The sequence below is a fragment of the Bacillus rossius genome, chromosome 13 (genome assembly GCF_032445375.1).
Source record: "Bacillus rossius redtenbacheri isolate Brsri chromosome 13, Brsri_v3, whole genome shotgun sequence".
Classification (NCBI taxonomy): Eukaryota; Metazoa; Arthropoda; class Insecta; order Phasmatodea; family Bacillidae; genus Bacillus; species Bacillus rossius.
In genome coordinates, this window is record NC_086340.1 from 41,193,537 (window position 1) to 41,210,408 (window position 16,872).

The 16,872-nt window shown below is 40.4% G+C and overlaps 1 protein-coding gene across 2 annotated transcripts in view; it reads left to right on the plus strand.

The window, feature by feature from the left end:
• The first annotated feature begins 1,473 nt into the window (after positions 1–1,473).
• Positions 1,474–16,872, plus strand: part of LOC134538477 (protein bark beetle) — a 238,572-nt gene continuing 223,173 nt past the window's right edge. For both annotated transcript variants that reach the window (XM_063379808.1, XM_063379809.1), the window contains exon 1: positions 1,474–2,248. In XM_063379808.1, coding sequence (XP_063235878.1) covers positions 1,994–2,248 — 255 coding nt within the window. In that variant the 5' untranslated portion in view covers positions 1,474–1,993. The remainder of the gene's footprint in view (positions 2,249–16,872) is intronic.

Below are 16,872 nucleotides of genomic sequence, written 5' to 3' on the forward strand. Positions count from 1 at the left end.
CTTATAGTTAGATACAAGAATTTAAGGTTTTATTTTTGGGCCAATTTCGTTTTTAAAACAAGAAATTACAGTGTTATGTTTTTATGAACTCTGTTTATTCATAAAGCTAGCACAATTTTAAACAAAGTCGACACTTACTTGTTCAATGATACGTCACCAAAACAGTGCCATTTTGACTTATACATGATGCACTTTTAAAATACAATGATTTGTAATAATGTCTGACAACTGGGAAAATACAAATAAATCAGCAAGTCATGTGCGTTTGTTTAATGTTCCAATGTCGTAATGTAAAAAAAAAATAGTTACTAATAACAGTTGTAATATAAAAAAAATTCCAGTCTGTGAAGTACATACATTTTGGGAGTCTCCTAACTCCGTGCTAAACAATTTATTGAATTTTATAAGGTTAAGTTTGTAATCTGAGTTGAGTTTTAAATAATTGTGTTGATTAAATCAATTTTTTTTTTGTTGCGTTCCGGTGTTACTTCGGCTTATTCGCAATTCACCATAATATCTTTTCCCTACTTATACTACGGCAATTTTTTTTTAATTGGTTGAATGGTTATTGGCTTCCGTCCACAACCAGCACTAGATGCCTTTTCTTAGTCGAAACCTTTGTGACGTGACAACGTTTAATAAATCGATGAACGCCGGCTGCACGCACGAAAAAGTGTCCAGATACGCACGTTGTCCCGTTACGCTGTGTCCCGTTACGCTCATTGTACGCTTGCGCCGCATCTATCTCTCTTTTACTCGATTGGAACAACCATCGATTTGACTTTTTCGAGGCACATTAAACTTGAAACTCTCCCATTCGTTTCCTACTTTTCCTATCATCGTCCTATCCTTAACAGAATAACACAGATTGGAAGAAGTTAAATAGCAAACATGTATAAAAGTTATAGTTAAAATAATCTCTTCGTTAAAGTAAAAAACCTATTTGAATTGATGAGTGCAAATAAAACTAAATTTATCAATAAATTGTAGATTTCATTTAATAGTGATAATTCAATAAAAATGATTCAATTTTATTCATAAAAGTATGCAATCATTCATCAATGTTTTTTTTATGACGTTGTCACGTTAAACTATCGTCCGTAAACCGACTTTACAGAAAACCAATCCGTACGTAGATTAACACCCATACCTTATTTGGGACTCTAACCCAGAGCCCCTCGCATCGTAAGCCAATGTGCATCCGACTACGCTACGGAGGTCGGCTATTGTTCAGGTGATACTGCTGTGTTACGTTACGTGTTGGCCGGCGCGGCGGTTCTCTCCTGAAGTACGGCTGTTCGACGCAGCGCGGCGCCACTGTTCGCTTTCTGTGTTCACGCCCCTCCCCCTTAAACCCCCCTCCCACGAACTCACCTGTGCAGTGCCGGAGGAGGGGGAGAGCGCCATACCTGTGTCAGCTGCGGAGCGGTTGGAGCGCGTGGAAGCGGGAGGGGGAGGGGGGCTATTGTGACGTGTCGCTGTGGTCACGTGACGCAGTTTGAAAAAGAGACGTGGTTCGGAACCGCGCCCCGGCCGAGAGTCCAGTAGCGGAGAGAGAGAGGCGGGCGGTTGACGCGCGGAGCTGCTGTCGTTTCCGCCTCGGCTTTCACGCGCGGGTGGAGGGGGAAGAAAAGAACAAAGAGACGCGTGGATCGGAGGAGACTGCTTGTGTGTGTGTGTGCGCGGAGCAACAAGACCTCACGCGAGCGAAGATCCGACGGGAGAGATAATAAAACCAACGGTGGCTGGTGCAACCGTCGCGTGCGATCTCGGACTGCGCGGTTTTCCGGTATGACGTCGTTGCGGTGACGTCATTCGAGGTGGGCTCGTTCGCCGCGGGGGAACGTTCGAGATTTCTTTGTCTCGTTCTCGCGTCGATACTGCGTACTATCGCGATGGTGATGTTCGTCGAGGTGAAACGTGCGTGAGGTGGATTGTGCGTGGTGGGAGTGTGACGGGGGAAGACGCGGCGATGAGGACCCAGTAGGCGAAGATGCGGACGTGCCTGCTGCTGTGTCTGTGGTGGCTGATGGCGGCGGGGGCGGCGCGGGGCCAGGCCGACCCCACGGAGGTGGCCGGGGGCGTGATAGCCGGCCGCGCCATGACGCTCACGAGGGCGCACAGCCCCTACCTGGTGCGCGAGGACCTGGTGGTGGCGCCCACGGGCGAGCTGGTGCTGGAGGCGGGCGTGGAGCTGCGCTTCGCCGCCATGGTGGGGCTCACCGTGCGAGGCGTGCTCACGGCCAGGGTGAGTGTCCCGCACTTGTCAGTTGCCTCCGGGGGAGCTGAATTGTTGCCCCCGGGGGAGCTGAATTGTTGCCCCCGGGGGAGCTGAATTGTTGCCCCTTGGAAGGGCAGCCCTTCAGGATCTCTTTAACAGTGGTGTTTTTGAATGGTTGTCTGAATTGTTGCCCCTTGGAAGGGCAGCCCTTCAGGATCTCTTTAACAGTGGTGTTTTTGAATGGTTGTCTGAATTGTTGCCCCTTGGAAGGGCAGTCCATCATGATTTTTCTGACAGTGGTTAGTTTAGGTTAGGTTAGGTCACTTTACAAACAAACCACTGTCAGAAAAATCCTGAAGGGCTGCCCATCCAAGGGGCAACCATTCAGAAAACCTTTCAAAAACACTGATGTCAGAAAAATTCTGAAGGGCTGCCCTTCCAAGAGGCAGCATTTCAGTCGCCCCTTGCCTCCGACAACCCTTCAGCCAGGCCCGCCCTCATGGGGATGTGGCGCGTGTTGCGCCCTTGAGACAATTGAGGGGGAGGGGAAATTTCCGTCACTTGTTTAGGGGAGGTGGTTGAGGATAGTAAAAAATAAATAAACACAAAATCTAAAAAAAAATGCATCTGTTAACATAAATTGACCTTAAAACTGTAATATTTCGCTAAGTACTTGCGTTAAAAAACAAATTTGATCAACTAATTAAAAAAAAAAAATACTGCTCTGGACCACCTGGTTAGATACTATCGAATTCAAAATCCTGGGCATGGCCTAATTTGTAGTAGATAGGCCTGCGTGATACGCGGACTTTTGTTTTTATCGTTCTGCGCACTTGCGTCACGTTGGAGATAACTGCAAGACGATGTTGGGCGCTAAGCTAGCACGGGTTTCAATTGGCAGTTTGATAATGTGAACTGAGGATATGCTTAATTTTGTGTAATATGGTTGCCCAAATGACAGTAAACGAGCAAAAGTGCATTAAATAAAGTATTACACTTTCTTTTAAATCTATAACTCACCAGAATTGAAGTGTATTCGCTCAAAGAGACTAATTTTAAAAATCTTTTATCACAAAGAAAGGTAGGTAGGGTTTACTAAATTGTAAAATAAAGATTTTTATACCATAATTTTAAATAGGGATACAAGCTGCAGGTAGAGATGTCTAAAGCCCTTTTCACAATACCGCGACGTGACGTCATACCAAACCAGCCAATCACAACTACATCGCCCGCGATGCGCGACAGCTTACTTGGCGACGAGGCTGTTTCGTCGCTTCGGCGATGTCGCTAATGACGTCAGAAATAACAGCCAATCAGAAACAAGATTGTGGTAAAGATAAAGAAGTACTGAAAACAAGAGGTAAGAAACGATGTATTGATGCATCTAAGTAATGTTAGTAAACAACACGTGGATTTTGTTCAATTGAAATGAGTATTGAAGATCGTCTGATTGATGAAGTTCAGAAAAAGCCGTGTTTGTACGATGTTTCTAGTAACAAACATTGTAATCAGATGGAGAAAAATAATGCTTGGCTAGAAATATATTATGGGCTTCGCGATTCCTATCCATAATTAAATGCTTCTACCAGTCAGTCAGTGTACAAATATAATAACAACAATCTGAATATTACCGCCAAAAACTTTTGTTTACAGCCATGTTGTAAAATATCCCCAGCAGAGTGCAGGCTGCTTCGGTTTTTTTCGCCAGCTGCATGGCGATCGCGTCGCGCTATTATGAAGTGCACTAGATGGCGACATATATTTACGTCGCTGCCTTCGCTACATCGCGTCGCCAGATCGCGTCGCATCGCGGTATTGTGAAAAGGCCTTAAGGAGTGTTAGTCATGTTCATGAATGCAGGGTGGCAGATTTGCCGTTTGCATTGCAGAAAAAGAAAATGTCATAATGTTAGAAAACTTTAAAAAAATTAATATTAAAATATTTGTGAAATGATAAATAAAAAAAGATGTATTTTATATCGCAAGGATAACAGAGTATTGAATTTATTTTCTAACCTTGGTTTTGAAAAAGTAGCTTTTTCGGAAGATGGTAAACTAACCGACTAATTTTTTTTTTTCAGAATTTACAATAATTACCACTTTATTTTCTCATGCAGTACTTTATTTCTACAGAGAATTGTTTTATTTACATATAAGATATTATTACGTGTGTATTCATCGACGATTTGCACTCTTCGTGGTCGTAGCAAACAATGCTACAAATGTATATAGCTTTATTTTGGTCAAACTTGTGTTGTATTTCTATTTTATTTTTAAAATAATCACTCCGATCTATATTATAACCATGGCAAACTTAAATGCTCTCGTCCATTTGGAACCTAGGTCTGACGGAGAAAGATAAAACCATCGATAAAAAACTTATTTAGACATAAATGAGGCAATTAAACTAATTACAGGTATAAAATATATCTTCTTATTTACTTTAATGGAAAAACCAAACTCCCATAAACTTCAGAATTTGTTTATATTCACCGTTTCAACATGTAAATACAGTTTAACCTACATTTCTCTTTACCAACTAAACAAAGTACCTTATATCCAGAGTTAATTCACGAATTGTTAATCCGAGACAGAGATAGATGCGCAAAGAACACCATTATAGTTTCATGATGCGCCGATGTGGCTTTTCGTGATAGGACGGTTCGTTTACATTCTTAAATGCATTCTTGGGTACTTTGAAAGGTTCGAGCTAAAGGTAACCGGGGGGGGGGGGGGGGGGGTCTAAGTTTGTGGTTATACATAATATTCCTTATCTACAACTATATTCAAAAATAATTTTATACGACTAACTATTACTGTAAGGGGTGGAAAAAAACAGGTGGTGAATTACTTAAAATCCGTTCAAATTGCTTGTAAACCGTGTAAATGTTATCCAAAGTCTATGTCTGAGATAATTTTTGATACAGTCAACCATTGTGGTAAAGGGTAAAAAAAAAACTGAGGTTAACGGACAAAAAAAAATGAATGACTCCCTTATTAGGTAAAGTATTGCATCTATAACAATTGATTGAAAATCTTCGAAACATTTTTTATGAGACGAACCATTAGGCAAGGAGTTCAAAATAAACAGGGGTTAGAATAAAAATATATAAACCTTTCGTACCATGTACACTGTTATTGAATACGTTTTTATTTATTTTAACTTCCTAAATTTGGTGGTAATGCAAGGGATGGAAATAACATAGTTTGAAAGACAAAAACAAATAATAACTTTTTCTTAGCTGTACTATCAAATCCATTATCATTTATTGTAAAAATCTTAAACATTATCTTAAACCTTTGGCTTGAACGATTTTTTAAGACACGAATTATTACAGTAAAAACAGAAAGAGTTGTAATTTAAAAAAAATTCAAACTTCCTTTAATATCAAATTTTTTCGAATTGATTTTAAAGCGTGTTAATATTATCCTAAGCCTTGGTCCAAAGCAAATATTTATATGTTCACGTATTAGTGTAAGGGATAAAAATTAGTGCTTGAAAGTAAAAAAAAAATCACTACTGTCTTAGTAGCCACAATATGAAAAATCTTTCTAAGCTTTCAATGCTGTATCAATTGAGTTAAAAACATTCGAAATATTTTCGCTGCATGTGATATGAAATAAAAAAGTTTTATAGATTAATTTGGCATATTGGACAAAATATAGGATGTTATGTACATTAAGTTTTTAAACTTTTCCAGAAGTTTAGAGAGATTTCCAGAACATTTGCAGAATAAGTTGGTACATACTTCGAAATCTACGTTCTTTAAATAATTCATGCAATGTGGAATCTTGATTTAATGCAGGTTTTTGGACATACATTCCGAAAAAAAAATATATATCTTTATTTTTTTATTAATTTTTTTTTTATTTTCGGAATTTTTCCATGATAACAGTGCAAAACTGCAATGGTGTATGTCCAAAGAGCTGCATTAAATTAATTCGAAAGGGATATTTTTGACAGTGTAACACCTGAAACTGTTCGTGGAGGAATTGTGCTGGATTACAGTGTAGCGCGACGGGTAAGATGCGATGCGAAAAAAATTATGAACAAAAAATAAGAAATGTTTCTTGCCATCACGTTATACCAAACATACAACAGCCATCAATGCTTGCATGTTTTTGATGTGGAATATCTTAACTCTGGGTAGCATTTTGGTGGGAGTATTTTGTAGAATGCAATGAAAGGCAAGGAACGGAAATGTGTAACAACCACGATGCTGCTATTTGTGGCGGATGGCGCGAACCGAAGTTCACAAAGACAAAGGTAAACTTAATAGTATTAACTTTTTTATCAATTTTAACATGTTGGGCAGTATTTTAATAAAACTCCTTGTCGAAAATCAGGTCCAAGCAGGGTTTTAGTATATATTTTTTCAAGTCTGTCGCTTTTATCGAAACAGTTTAATTATATAGTTTGAAATATCTCTCCATAATCGACGTAGTTTCTCCGGCAGCGAATTCTAGCGACGGGTGCGGAAACCACGCGTGATTCGCGTCAAGAAAATGTAATCGAAAACACAATTTTCGTATACTTATCACGCTCGACATAATTTTAAAGAATTATGCGTTAAATTTTGTGTCAATAGTTTCGTTTTATAAGTGTATTTGCAACATGAGAACACACAACATTTCACAGTCTGCGCAGATAGCCTTGGCAAATACGGAGTAACGATTTGTTCAGGCCTGCCAACCCACCAGTCCAACCATCCTTCCGTAAACAAGATCCTGGCGCTCACGTGGTGCCGACGTCACAGTGTTTTCCAAGCCGAAGGCCGGCTCATCCTCCACCTCCCCTCCCAAGACTGCACCCTCACAGGGTCAGCCTACAGAACCGTGTTCAAACCTTCCAGAGCCGCTTCATAAAGCCAGAGCTACATGGGAATTGCTCCCCGCCGCCACAGATGCGTTGGGCGAGGTTGTTCGGCGAGGAATACACTCGCGCTCAACGCACTGCTGTGGTGGCCCCGGCGAGGCGAGGTGATGCCTGGAGGCGGGGGACGCACCCCAACGCCGAAATACCACAACGCCGAACGTACAATAACGCCGAAAACCATAACGCCGAAAACCATAACGCCAAATGCCAAATCGACTACAACGCCGACAGCTAGAAAACTGTTGTGTACCACAACGCCGAAATACATTAACGCCGAAAAATGTCATTGCAGGACTGCCACAAAGGTTAGGTAAGGTAAGGTTAGGTTAGGTTGGGTTAGGTTAGGTTAGGTTAGGTTAGGTTAGGCTAGGTTGTGGAATTTCGGCGTTAAGATACATTTAAGAAACACACACAAATTCATTCAGTTGTTTTTCATTTTGCTCCTATGCCCCCCCCCCCCCCCTCCGCAGCAACATTTTTTCGGCGTTACTGTATTTCGACGTTGTGGTACACAGCAGTTTTCTAGCTGTCGGCGTTGCGGCGTTATGGTACGTTCGGCGCCGTGGTAACGACGCCTGGAGCCGAGGCCCGGAGGCGAGGCGAGGCGAGGCCAAGAGACGCGAGATGCGCTCCGCGGACGGCCGCCGGCTCTGCGCGGAAGTGTCTCGCACGAGCGGCAGGAGGAAGAGATCCTGTTAGGGTTTCTCTTCGCCGGAGCGCGGCGGAACGAGACGAGCCGAGACGAACCCCGGCCGCGGTCCGCGAGCGCTGGAGGAACCATCTTTTGTGTCTGGCGTCCAGCCAGGCTTGCTAACGGTTTTAAGTCGCTTAAAAGTTACATGATGATGATGAGGCGTTTCCCCCAATGACTGGGTGGTGTGAGCCCTGACGTACCGATGTTTGCCGAGTAGTGACCGAGTGCCGTATACCGAGAGCTAAGACGTTTACACATCAGTAGAGATCGGAAAAATTCGCGGGTTCAATGACCTCCAGGATAGACTCCAATATCCTCTACACACTCGGGCAAATGCCAACTGTTCATTGGCTGCTGACTTGTGAGTCGTCTCGACTGGGTGGCCTGTGATTCGACACTTCCATGAGTGAAGGTCTCTAATTGGTCCTCAGTCCTCCAGTTTAACAGTGAACCAATGACAGAAGCAGCACTAAGGTATAATTATTTGAATTTTAGCATAACACGAAATGAACCCGTGAATTTTTCAGGTCTCTACACATCAGTAAAGGAATTGAGGAATGAGTGATCCAGTTCCATGAATTTACCAAGTACTCTTCATGTATTTGAGGTGAAATCTTTGCTGAAAAGTCCGTAAATTGATTGTGATTTCTAGCACAAACGCGCATATTCCAGAAAAAACCACGGCATTAAAAATTTTCTCAAGGTATCCTAGTACTGTATGTTTACGAAAAGCATTTAATATTACGCTGAGTATCTCTATTTCCGTTTTTCGTTTTTATACTATATTTTTAGGAGAGTGGAAATGGCTAAAACGCTTGTTTTCTGAAAAATATTTATGCATGAATCGCCCGGTAAAAATAGTCTTGAAAGCACTCAAGGACTTGCATTATATCTTCATCTTAGTTTCTTCGCCACTACATGTTATGGTTACCGCTCATGTTTCATAGCTGTCCTGTGCACGAAGAGAGGACTGCGCGATAGTTCAGAGACTTGCGCTTAGAGGCGATACCGCGCTAGAAGCACCAGCGAGAGTAGCACTTATCATCCCGCCTCACCAACACACACACACACATCCGTGGCCGGTCGCACGAGCTTTGTGAGCTGTGTGTCGCTAAGGGCGACACTGGCTGGCGCATCACACGGCTTATAACCTCTACGCGCCGGGCACAGAACTCGTCCTTAACGCGTCTCTATGGGACTTTAAGGCTGGTCAAGACATTAAATCATTTCATGGAATAAAAAAGTATGGAACTCCTAGTTGATGTATACATGACACACATTTGTTTGGTATATGCATTAAAAAATTTCAAATTTTTATAACATTAATTTTTTTGGATTTATTAAATTTTCAATTCTGTAATTGAATTCGTGCAAATGAAGAAAAATATTTAACTTCAGATGACAAGAAAATAGAATCTGGTGTACGATATTGTTTGCGAGGGTGATGTCAAATTTGTATTCAGTAAAAGCCATTAGATCATTTTTGGCATCATATTTAGTGTTACATAATTTTTTACAGAAAAGTTTGGGCTATATTCAACCTACGTTATAAAATTAATTGAGTTTTATTTCCAATTAATATTTAGCCATTGCCCTAGCCTCGAAAGTATAATTTCCAGTGGTATATGGTTTGTAAATGTACGAGTGAAAACGTAGTTGTGGTCCACGAATAACCGGAGGCATGATTGGGTCTCACACGAGACTTGGAAATCGCCTCCGTTACCAGCGCGCGACCTGTCAGCCTGTGACTGTACGCTGGCGCTCCAAGCGAGATGTCTTGAAACTACTACCAGCTCTCGCGTGGGCAGCCAGTCTCCCGGGAAAAAATTCCTCTTTCGCGCGCATTTTGTGAAGTGTGAGTCGTACGAAGTGGTTTTGTAGGCAGAGTGGATCTGAAACTGTAAAACATGTCCAACAGAAAAAGGCAGCCGAGAAGCATTTTGAAGAAAAGTAAGAAATCTAAAATCATGCGGCAGTTGTGGAAGAAGAAAAAAGCCAAGGCCGAAACCGGAACATGTTTTACAAATTCGAGTTAAGTCATACGCTCGTTTTGAGGTGTATATTTATTCATACATTATTCAGGGTTTCAGTATGCTAATGAATTTTGAAAAAAAAAAAGTTTGCTCAGCCAATAGCCTAATTTTCTTTTGCAACTGTGATTCAGGTGTATCGTACTTGTAAGTTTATAAATTATATAAAAAAAGAGAAACTGGAAATGTTTATGCTATATTTCGTAATTTTCTGTATGCAATAAGAAAAATAAATTATTAGAAATTTAAAAAAATTATATTTTAAGAAAGATGTAAAGAAACTTGAAAATATTCCGAATACGAGCTTGTAACTACCGAAATTGTAGAAAAATTATCTTTAAGTTATAACACAATCTCACTATATAATTACTCTTAATAAATAATTAATTTATTCATTGAGTAAACTGCAGTTATATCTTTTTTTACCTCATTATGACAGTACTAACAAATCGCGTTATAATCTCTGCTAACTTTTTCGGGTCAAGGTTACGTAACAAAAAACTGGACCAAAAGTTACTCGTATGAGGTATCCAGTTACCATGTTTCCATTTCGTTTTCTAAACGATTTCGAAACACTTTTCGAATTGAATACGCTCATGTATACAGTACCTATTTAAATCGAACAGTCAAAGTCGGGCATCCCAAAAATGAGTCAATACCAGCTCGACTAGGGTGTTAAATTTACCTAACTCATATGGTTATCGTATTGAAATCCTTTTGAAACTAAACGCGTGCATTTTTTTGCGTAAAAGATTTACCTTTAGCCATTAAAAATAATTTAAAAATAGATACTTATTGAATATTATTGAAGTTTCACGTCATTTTCTGTCGTAGATAACAAAATACAACCGTGACAAACAGAAGAATCAGTACACTGGACGACAGTATTGAAACGTTATCAGATCAGATCGAAATTTCATATGTGAATGGGTATCGTACTTAGACGAACGTGAATAAACTATTTTTAATGCATGTAAATTTAGTAATTAAGCGCTAGTTTCGAGTTTAATAAACTGACATTTTACTAAAAATGGTCTAAACATGATTTTGAAAAAAAAAAATACAAAATTGCACAGTTTTCGTTACACAAGCAGATACAATTTAGAAAAATCCAGGCTTCAGGTTGCAAATCTAGAAGATAATGAGTTTGCAGCTGCAGCTAAGGTGATACTGAAATTTCGCGACCCATTACAAGGCACATGTGCAACAGTTGAAAGAATTAATCTTGCTGCTCCATTTAATGCCAATGTATTTTTCATGTCAGTGTAGAAATAATGTATGTAAACGCAATACAAGATACCCTATCTATGTTATAGAATAATCTGTCCAACACAAAGTACTATTATGTGTACTTCTATTTTTAGTTTTTGGTGTAAGGATAAAAATTTTAATCACTCCACTGTACTACAGTCATGTGTGGTTGAAATTGCACAACTGCCTAGCCATTCGTTTGAATTTTTCGTCCATCATTCAAGTCAAATTTCCCTTGGCCAACGACTCAGTCTCATAATATAGCTGTGGGTTGGCTTGTAACGCGTAATGGCCTAGGTCTCCGCGGCGTGAATGACCTGCATATCAGCTGACGCCGGGTAGGGGCTGGGCGGACCGCCTTTCAAGGTCACCGTGGCAAGAATTACTAACCCCTCCCGTTGCAAAAGTTTCGTGCGGGAGAAATATTCACGCCAAAATGCGCTCTGCTCGTCTCATGACAACGAAAAAAGGAGTTTTGGGGAGGAGGGGAGGGCGCGGCGGCTTTGTCTTGAATTGTTGCGTTACACTACTGAGTATAAATACAGGAATCTTTAGAACTGTTTAGCTTGAAACGAAATTATCCTGAAACTATAAAATAAAAGTAAATACTGCATATTTTCTTGGCATCGTTTGATGTTTCGTTACTTATTATGGTGCGCGTTGTTTGCTAATGAATCGGATTGCCCCCCTCCCCCCCCCCCCTTTATCCTTTTGTAATAAAATAATTATGGTGAACAAAAAATAATAAAAAGGCCGCGTTGGCTGGCGCTAGAACGCAGGTTTACCATCTATGCAATCCAGGTTAGATTCCCGTCGCGGCTTGGTCACACGGATTTCCGCATGTAGCAATCGCTATTGGTCGGTGGGGTTTCTCGGAGATATGCCTGTTCCCTGTCCCTGTGTTACGGCGCTCGCACCCTATGCACCTCGACCTATCTCGGGCATTATTCACGATTGGCTGGAAGCTGCAGGTCTTTTCCTCGCGTGGGTCGGCCCGCCTCACTAACGTGCCAACCTCCATTCACTGCATCCTTAGACTCCGCATCAGGCTGTAACTACAACACGATTTTCAAATTTAAACCGAAGTATTTGGTAAAGTGTAATAAAGACATCATTTTTATTAAAACATTTTATTTTTGCTGACTCTTGCAGTAGTTTGTATTGTAGTAATTAGTGCGAAATCGTTGTTACTGTTTATACCCAGCAATTAGATTATTTTTTTAAAATATTTGTGTTATTCTATTAACTGCATTCCTTTACACAGAATAGTTTTCTGATTTTGTTTTTTTAAGGTTAAATTGCAGCATATAATGTACTTGTACGTAAGTGTGTATCATCAACTGCGTAACTTCATTGGTTTTGTGTCCTCCCAAAGAAAAAGCCTTTATATGCCTCTGTAAATGATGCTGCTGTTTGGGGAGCTGTGACCATTGGAATTGGCTACAGTCAACTCGAAGAGATATTTTCCGTTATGAACACTCCCGTTATGACATGAGACATTTTGAAAACACGAAACTTCAATTGAACAGGTGTTACAATTATTATCAATGATGATTACGTTTCTTTGCCTAGTGCATTGCGCACGTACTTTGCGTTTCCATGAAAGAAATAATACCAGGTTACATTCCATTGCATTATATTGTAGAACAAATATCACCAAACTACTAAGTGTAATAGCCTCAGCATTAATAAATAACGACACACTAATTAACACGAATATTATGAACGTTAAGAATAAGCATTACTTATATGAACTTAAATAAATGTAGTTAGCCAACAACAGCATTATATTTTCCTTCAACACTGAAATCATTTTTACTTTGATATTAATGACTTTCAGGCCTGGGAAAAATATCTGACAGCAAAAATGAACGCAGCAGGCGTTCAAAAAAAATTGCTGAAGAAAACGGCCAAGATTTATCTTGCCAGTTATCCCAAAATAAGCAGGAAAAATATCAGTACCTCACTTTGCAAGTATGATCACCGGTTTTCCGTGTGCAGCACAACTATCACAGAGGGGAAATGTTGAATTGTCTGGTGCATTTGTTTTTTATTTACAATATATTTTCTTACTTAAAATATTTGTCAATGTGCCACTCTATATTAGTGTTGTAGTGACAACTACAAAGTACTTTTAATATTTTCAAAACGGCGCTGACGAGCGGCGAGATGCAAATGATGCGTCACCGCTCAGACTCACAGCGTTCACCGCGTCTCTCAAACACCAAACATCTCAAGTGGTATTTGTCCAGAAACCCGGATTGCCGTGGAGAGATGTCGGCGTGCTATGTCTAACTGACTGACACATCAATGATATCTCTAACTACCTTATTACATTAAATATGTAATGTATTTTCGTGTTAGCTTGTGCGCCATCCTCTAAAAATAGTTATTGCATAAATCGGGTAACGTTAATAAAACATGATTTTAAAAAAAATGTCATTACATGTATTAGCGTCACCCTGCTCACCTAGGCTAAATGCGATGACACCTCTGTAATATTGAATGTAGACAAAAAGCAAATAAAGAATTTATGCCTATAACTATAAAAGTTATATAAGCTTACATATTGCACAGGCCGTATGCGTGTGGATGAAGCATCATTAAAAAGAATCTAGGAAGTATGTGCGAGATGGCAGGTGTGGAGCAGGAACACGTGTGAAACCGCGCACTGCTGGCCAGCGAGCCAGGCGTCGGGCCATGACACGAAAAGGCGACCAGCGATCAGTGGGCTCTGAGCTCCGAGTTGTTGTCTGTCACATCCTCCCCCACCCCTTGGCCAAAGGGCGCTCCCACAAGCCAGCGCGACTACCTGCTCCCAGCCTACAAGCAGTTAGCTTTCCCTCCGCTAGGAGTGATACTGTCCATTTTCATACGCGCGTCGTCTTTCCATTGTTCGGGAGCGGAGCGACACACCCTCCCCCTTTGGAGGCTGTCTCGCCACTGAATGCCCAGCGGCGCGACCCTGAGTCTTATACAGCGCTGTCAGGGTGTTCGGCCATCAGTTTTCATGCTATTGTGAGTGATGTATCAGTTTGAAGTCATTCTGAAGTAGGGACGATTTTTGGACCTCTTGAACAGCCTTAAGCGGGGTCCCTATCATTTTTATGTTAAAATTTTAAAGATAAAGGCGTCTTGTCTTTCACTTCCCTACACCATTAACGGGATGCAGTAATGAGTGTAGAATTTTTCATACCAGAAAACGTCAGTGGAAACACACATTTTAGGCTTTTTAACTGTCATAAAAGTACACGTTATAGACGAAGCCATAGAATAAAACTTGTATAGACAAGTCGTGCAGAGACCGGAAAAATTCGCGGATTAATTTCGTGATAGGCTGAAATTCAAACATGTGCACAATTCTGCTGGTTCTGCTATTGCCTCGCAGTTTAACTGAAGCTCTCTGGCCAATGAGAGACTATCGACCGAAGAAGCATCGAATCACAAGCTACCTAGTGGAGACGCCTCACAAGTTAGCACCCAATGTACATGCGTGTTTGCTTGAGAAATGCAGAGGTGTAATGGAGGCTATCCTAGAAGTCATTGAATCCGCGAATTTTTCCTGTCTCTAGTAATGTGTCTTAAATGCTATTCGTAATCAGACACGTGTAGTAAATGTTGAGCAGTTTGTAAATGGCGCGTGAACACCAGGAGCTCTGCAGGCCTTCTAGCAACCTAGCCAGGCGACCACCAGAAGTACCAACTAAGAAAATCTATTTCTCCACGAGGATACCACCTTTAGAGGGAGAAAATCTTTCTTTACTTAAATTACAATTTTTTTTAACTGCATACCTGTATTCCTCTCAAGTACATTCCTTTCTGTCTTAAACCTAGTTGTCTTTATAATTCTCCTGACAAATTCCGTATGAAGATAAATATTATTGACCTAAATAGTTAAATAGTTGCGAAATTATTTCATGTAACACTTTACACATGATAGGCATATTTCAGCACAACTTTGATGTGAAATATGCTTCATTTTAATGCTTAAATCTGAACAAGTATGTACATACGTAAGTTACCTAGTTTACCATTAACACGGAATCACAGCATGTATTAAAAGGAACATGATGTAAAATTTTAGTGCAAACTTTTAATCTTAGTGTTTGTGGAAATTGTTTGGTTACAAAGTTTACAAAGAATGTTTTGTAAAACAAGTACGAGATACATATTATTCGACGAACGTATGATAAATAGGTGGCGTATTCTTGAGGGCTGTATTTGCTAGTTCCTTTTCCGGGAATGTTTTGTCATTAAACACGAAAGGAAATTAAAAGACAAAACGGGGTAGAAACTGCCAGAAGGTAGGTTTATCATTTGCTAGTTCATTTTCCGGGAATGTTTTGTCATTAAACATGAAAGGAAATTAAAAGACAAAACGGGGTAGAAACTGCCAGAAGGTAGGTTTATCATGTGTGTTCTCTAATGAAGATATTTCGAGCATGATAGCAGACAGGTTGAAATCTTATCTTGGCTCACAGCTTTTCGGACGATAAGAGTGCTATCTCTTTATCATTTAATGATTCCACTAAAGTAAACGGTGACACACGGTGTTTGCTGACGCTCAGTCACGCAAGAAGTTCCTTTATCGTTATCTTGAACAAAGTCAATATTGCCAACTCCCAACTTTGCCAATAAGATCAATATTGTATGATTTGGAAAACTAGTTTGGAAAAATGATAGACGATGTCTACGATAGAGGCAATATTATAGAGTTAACTGCTAAGAAGATTTATTTGTTCTAACTAGAGAATTCGTGCATATAAGTATTGATTATATAATCCATATTTCACTCTAACGGCATACATGTAACGATTTTCGTGAGGAAACCATTTGCGAATGATTCTATACCGTAAATTATCTTACAGTTATGTTATGTTTCGATACTGAGGCTTAATTCACACGTCTTGAGAATCCTCATTGTCAAAAAACTTGTCCTACAGACAGCACCTCCAACGTTTTATTACTGCATTTATGTATTTATGTACTTATATATATAATTACTGTATTTATGCACAAACTACTCGTCAGGTAGCAGGATTCAATCATTGTTGGTTACTTTATTTATTTACTAACACTACCAACATATGGTAGATAGAACGCAAAAAAATCGTTGAATAAAATAAACGCTAAAATTTCAATTGTGAACCGAATTCGCACAGATAGCGTGCAGTCGTGTGCATAGCTTGCTATGTGCTCGCTTATTAGTTTAATTATTGTGAAAAGAAGATCCCGTTATCTTGAATGGTCAAGAAACCTTTGTAGATTTTTTCACTCAGAAGTTATTTTTCCTTTGGTTTTACAAAAGATTCGTTCGGAAAGCAGCTGCCGGGAAACGTACAATAACGCCGAATACCATAACGCCGAATGCCAAATTGATCGCAACGCTGACAGCTAGAAAAATGCTGTGTACCACAACGCCGAAATACAGTAAAGCCGAAAAATGTTAAATGTATCTTAACGCCGAAATACCACAACCTAACCTAACCTATACTAGTCTAACCTAACCTTACCTAACCTAACCTTTGTGGCAGTCCTGCAATAACATTTGTCAGCGTTAATGTATTTCGGCGTTGTGGTGCACAGCAGTTTTCTAGCTGTCGGCGTTGTAGTCAATTTGACATTCGGCGTTATGGTTTTCGGCGTTGTGGTATGTTCGGCGTTGTGGTGCGTCCCCCAGTGCAGCCTTGTGCGGCACGTGGCCAGGGTCGCGAGAGCCCGCACGTGCCTGCACGCGGCAATAAAGCGAGCAGTAAACCTCAGTCCGCGGCATCCTGCTGGCCTGCAAGGACGCGCGCCCT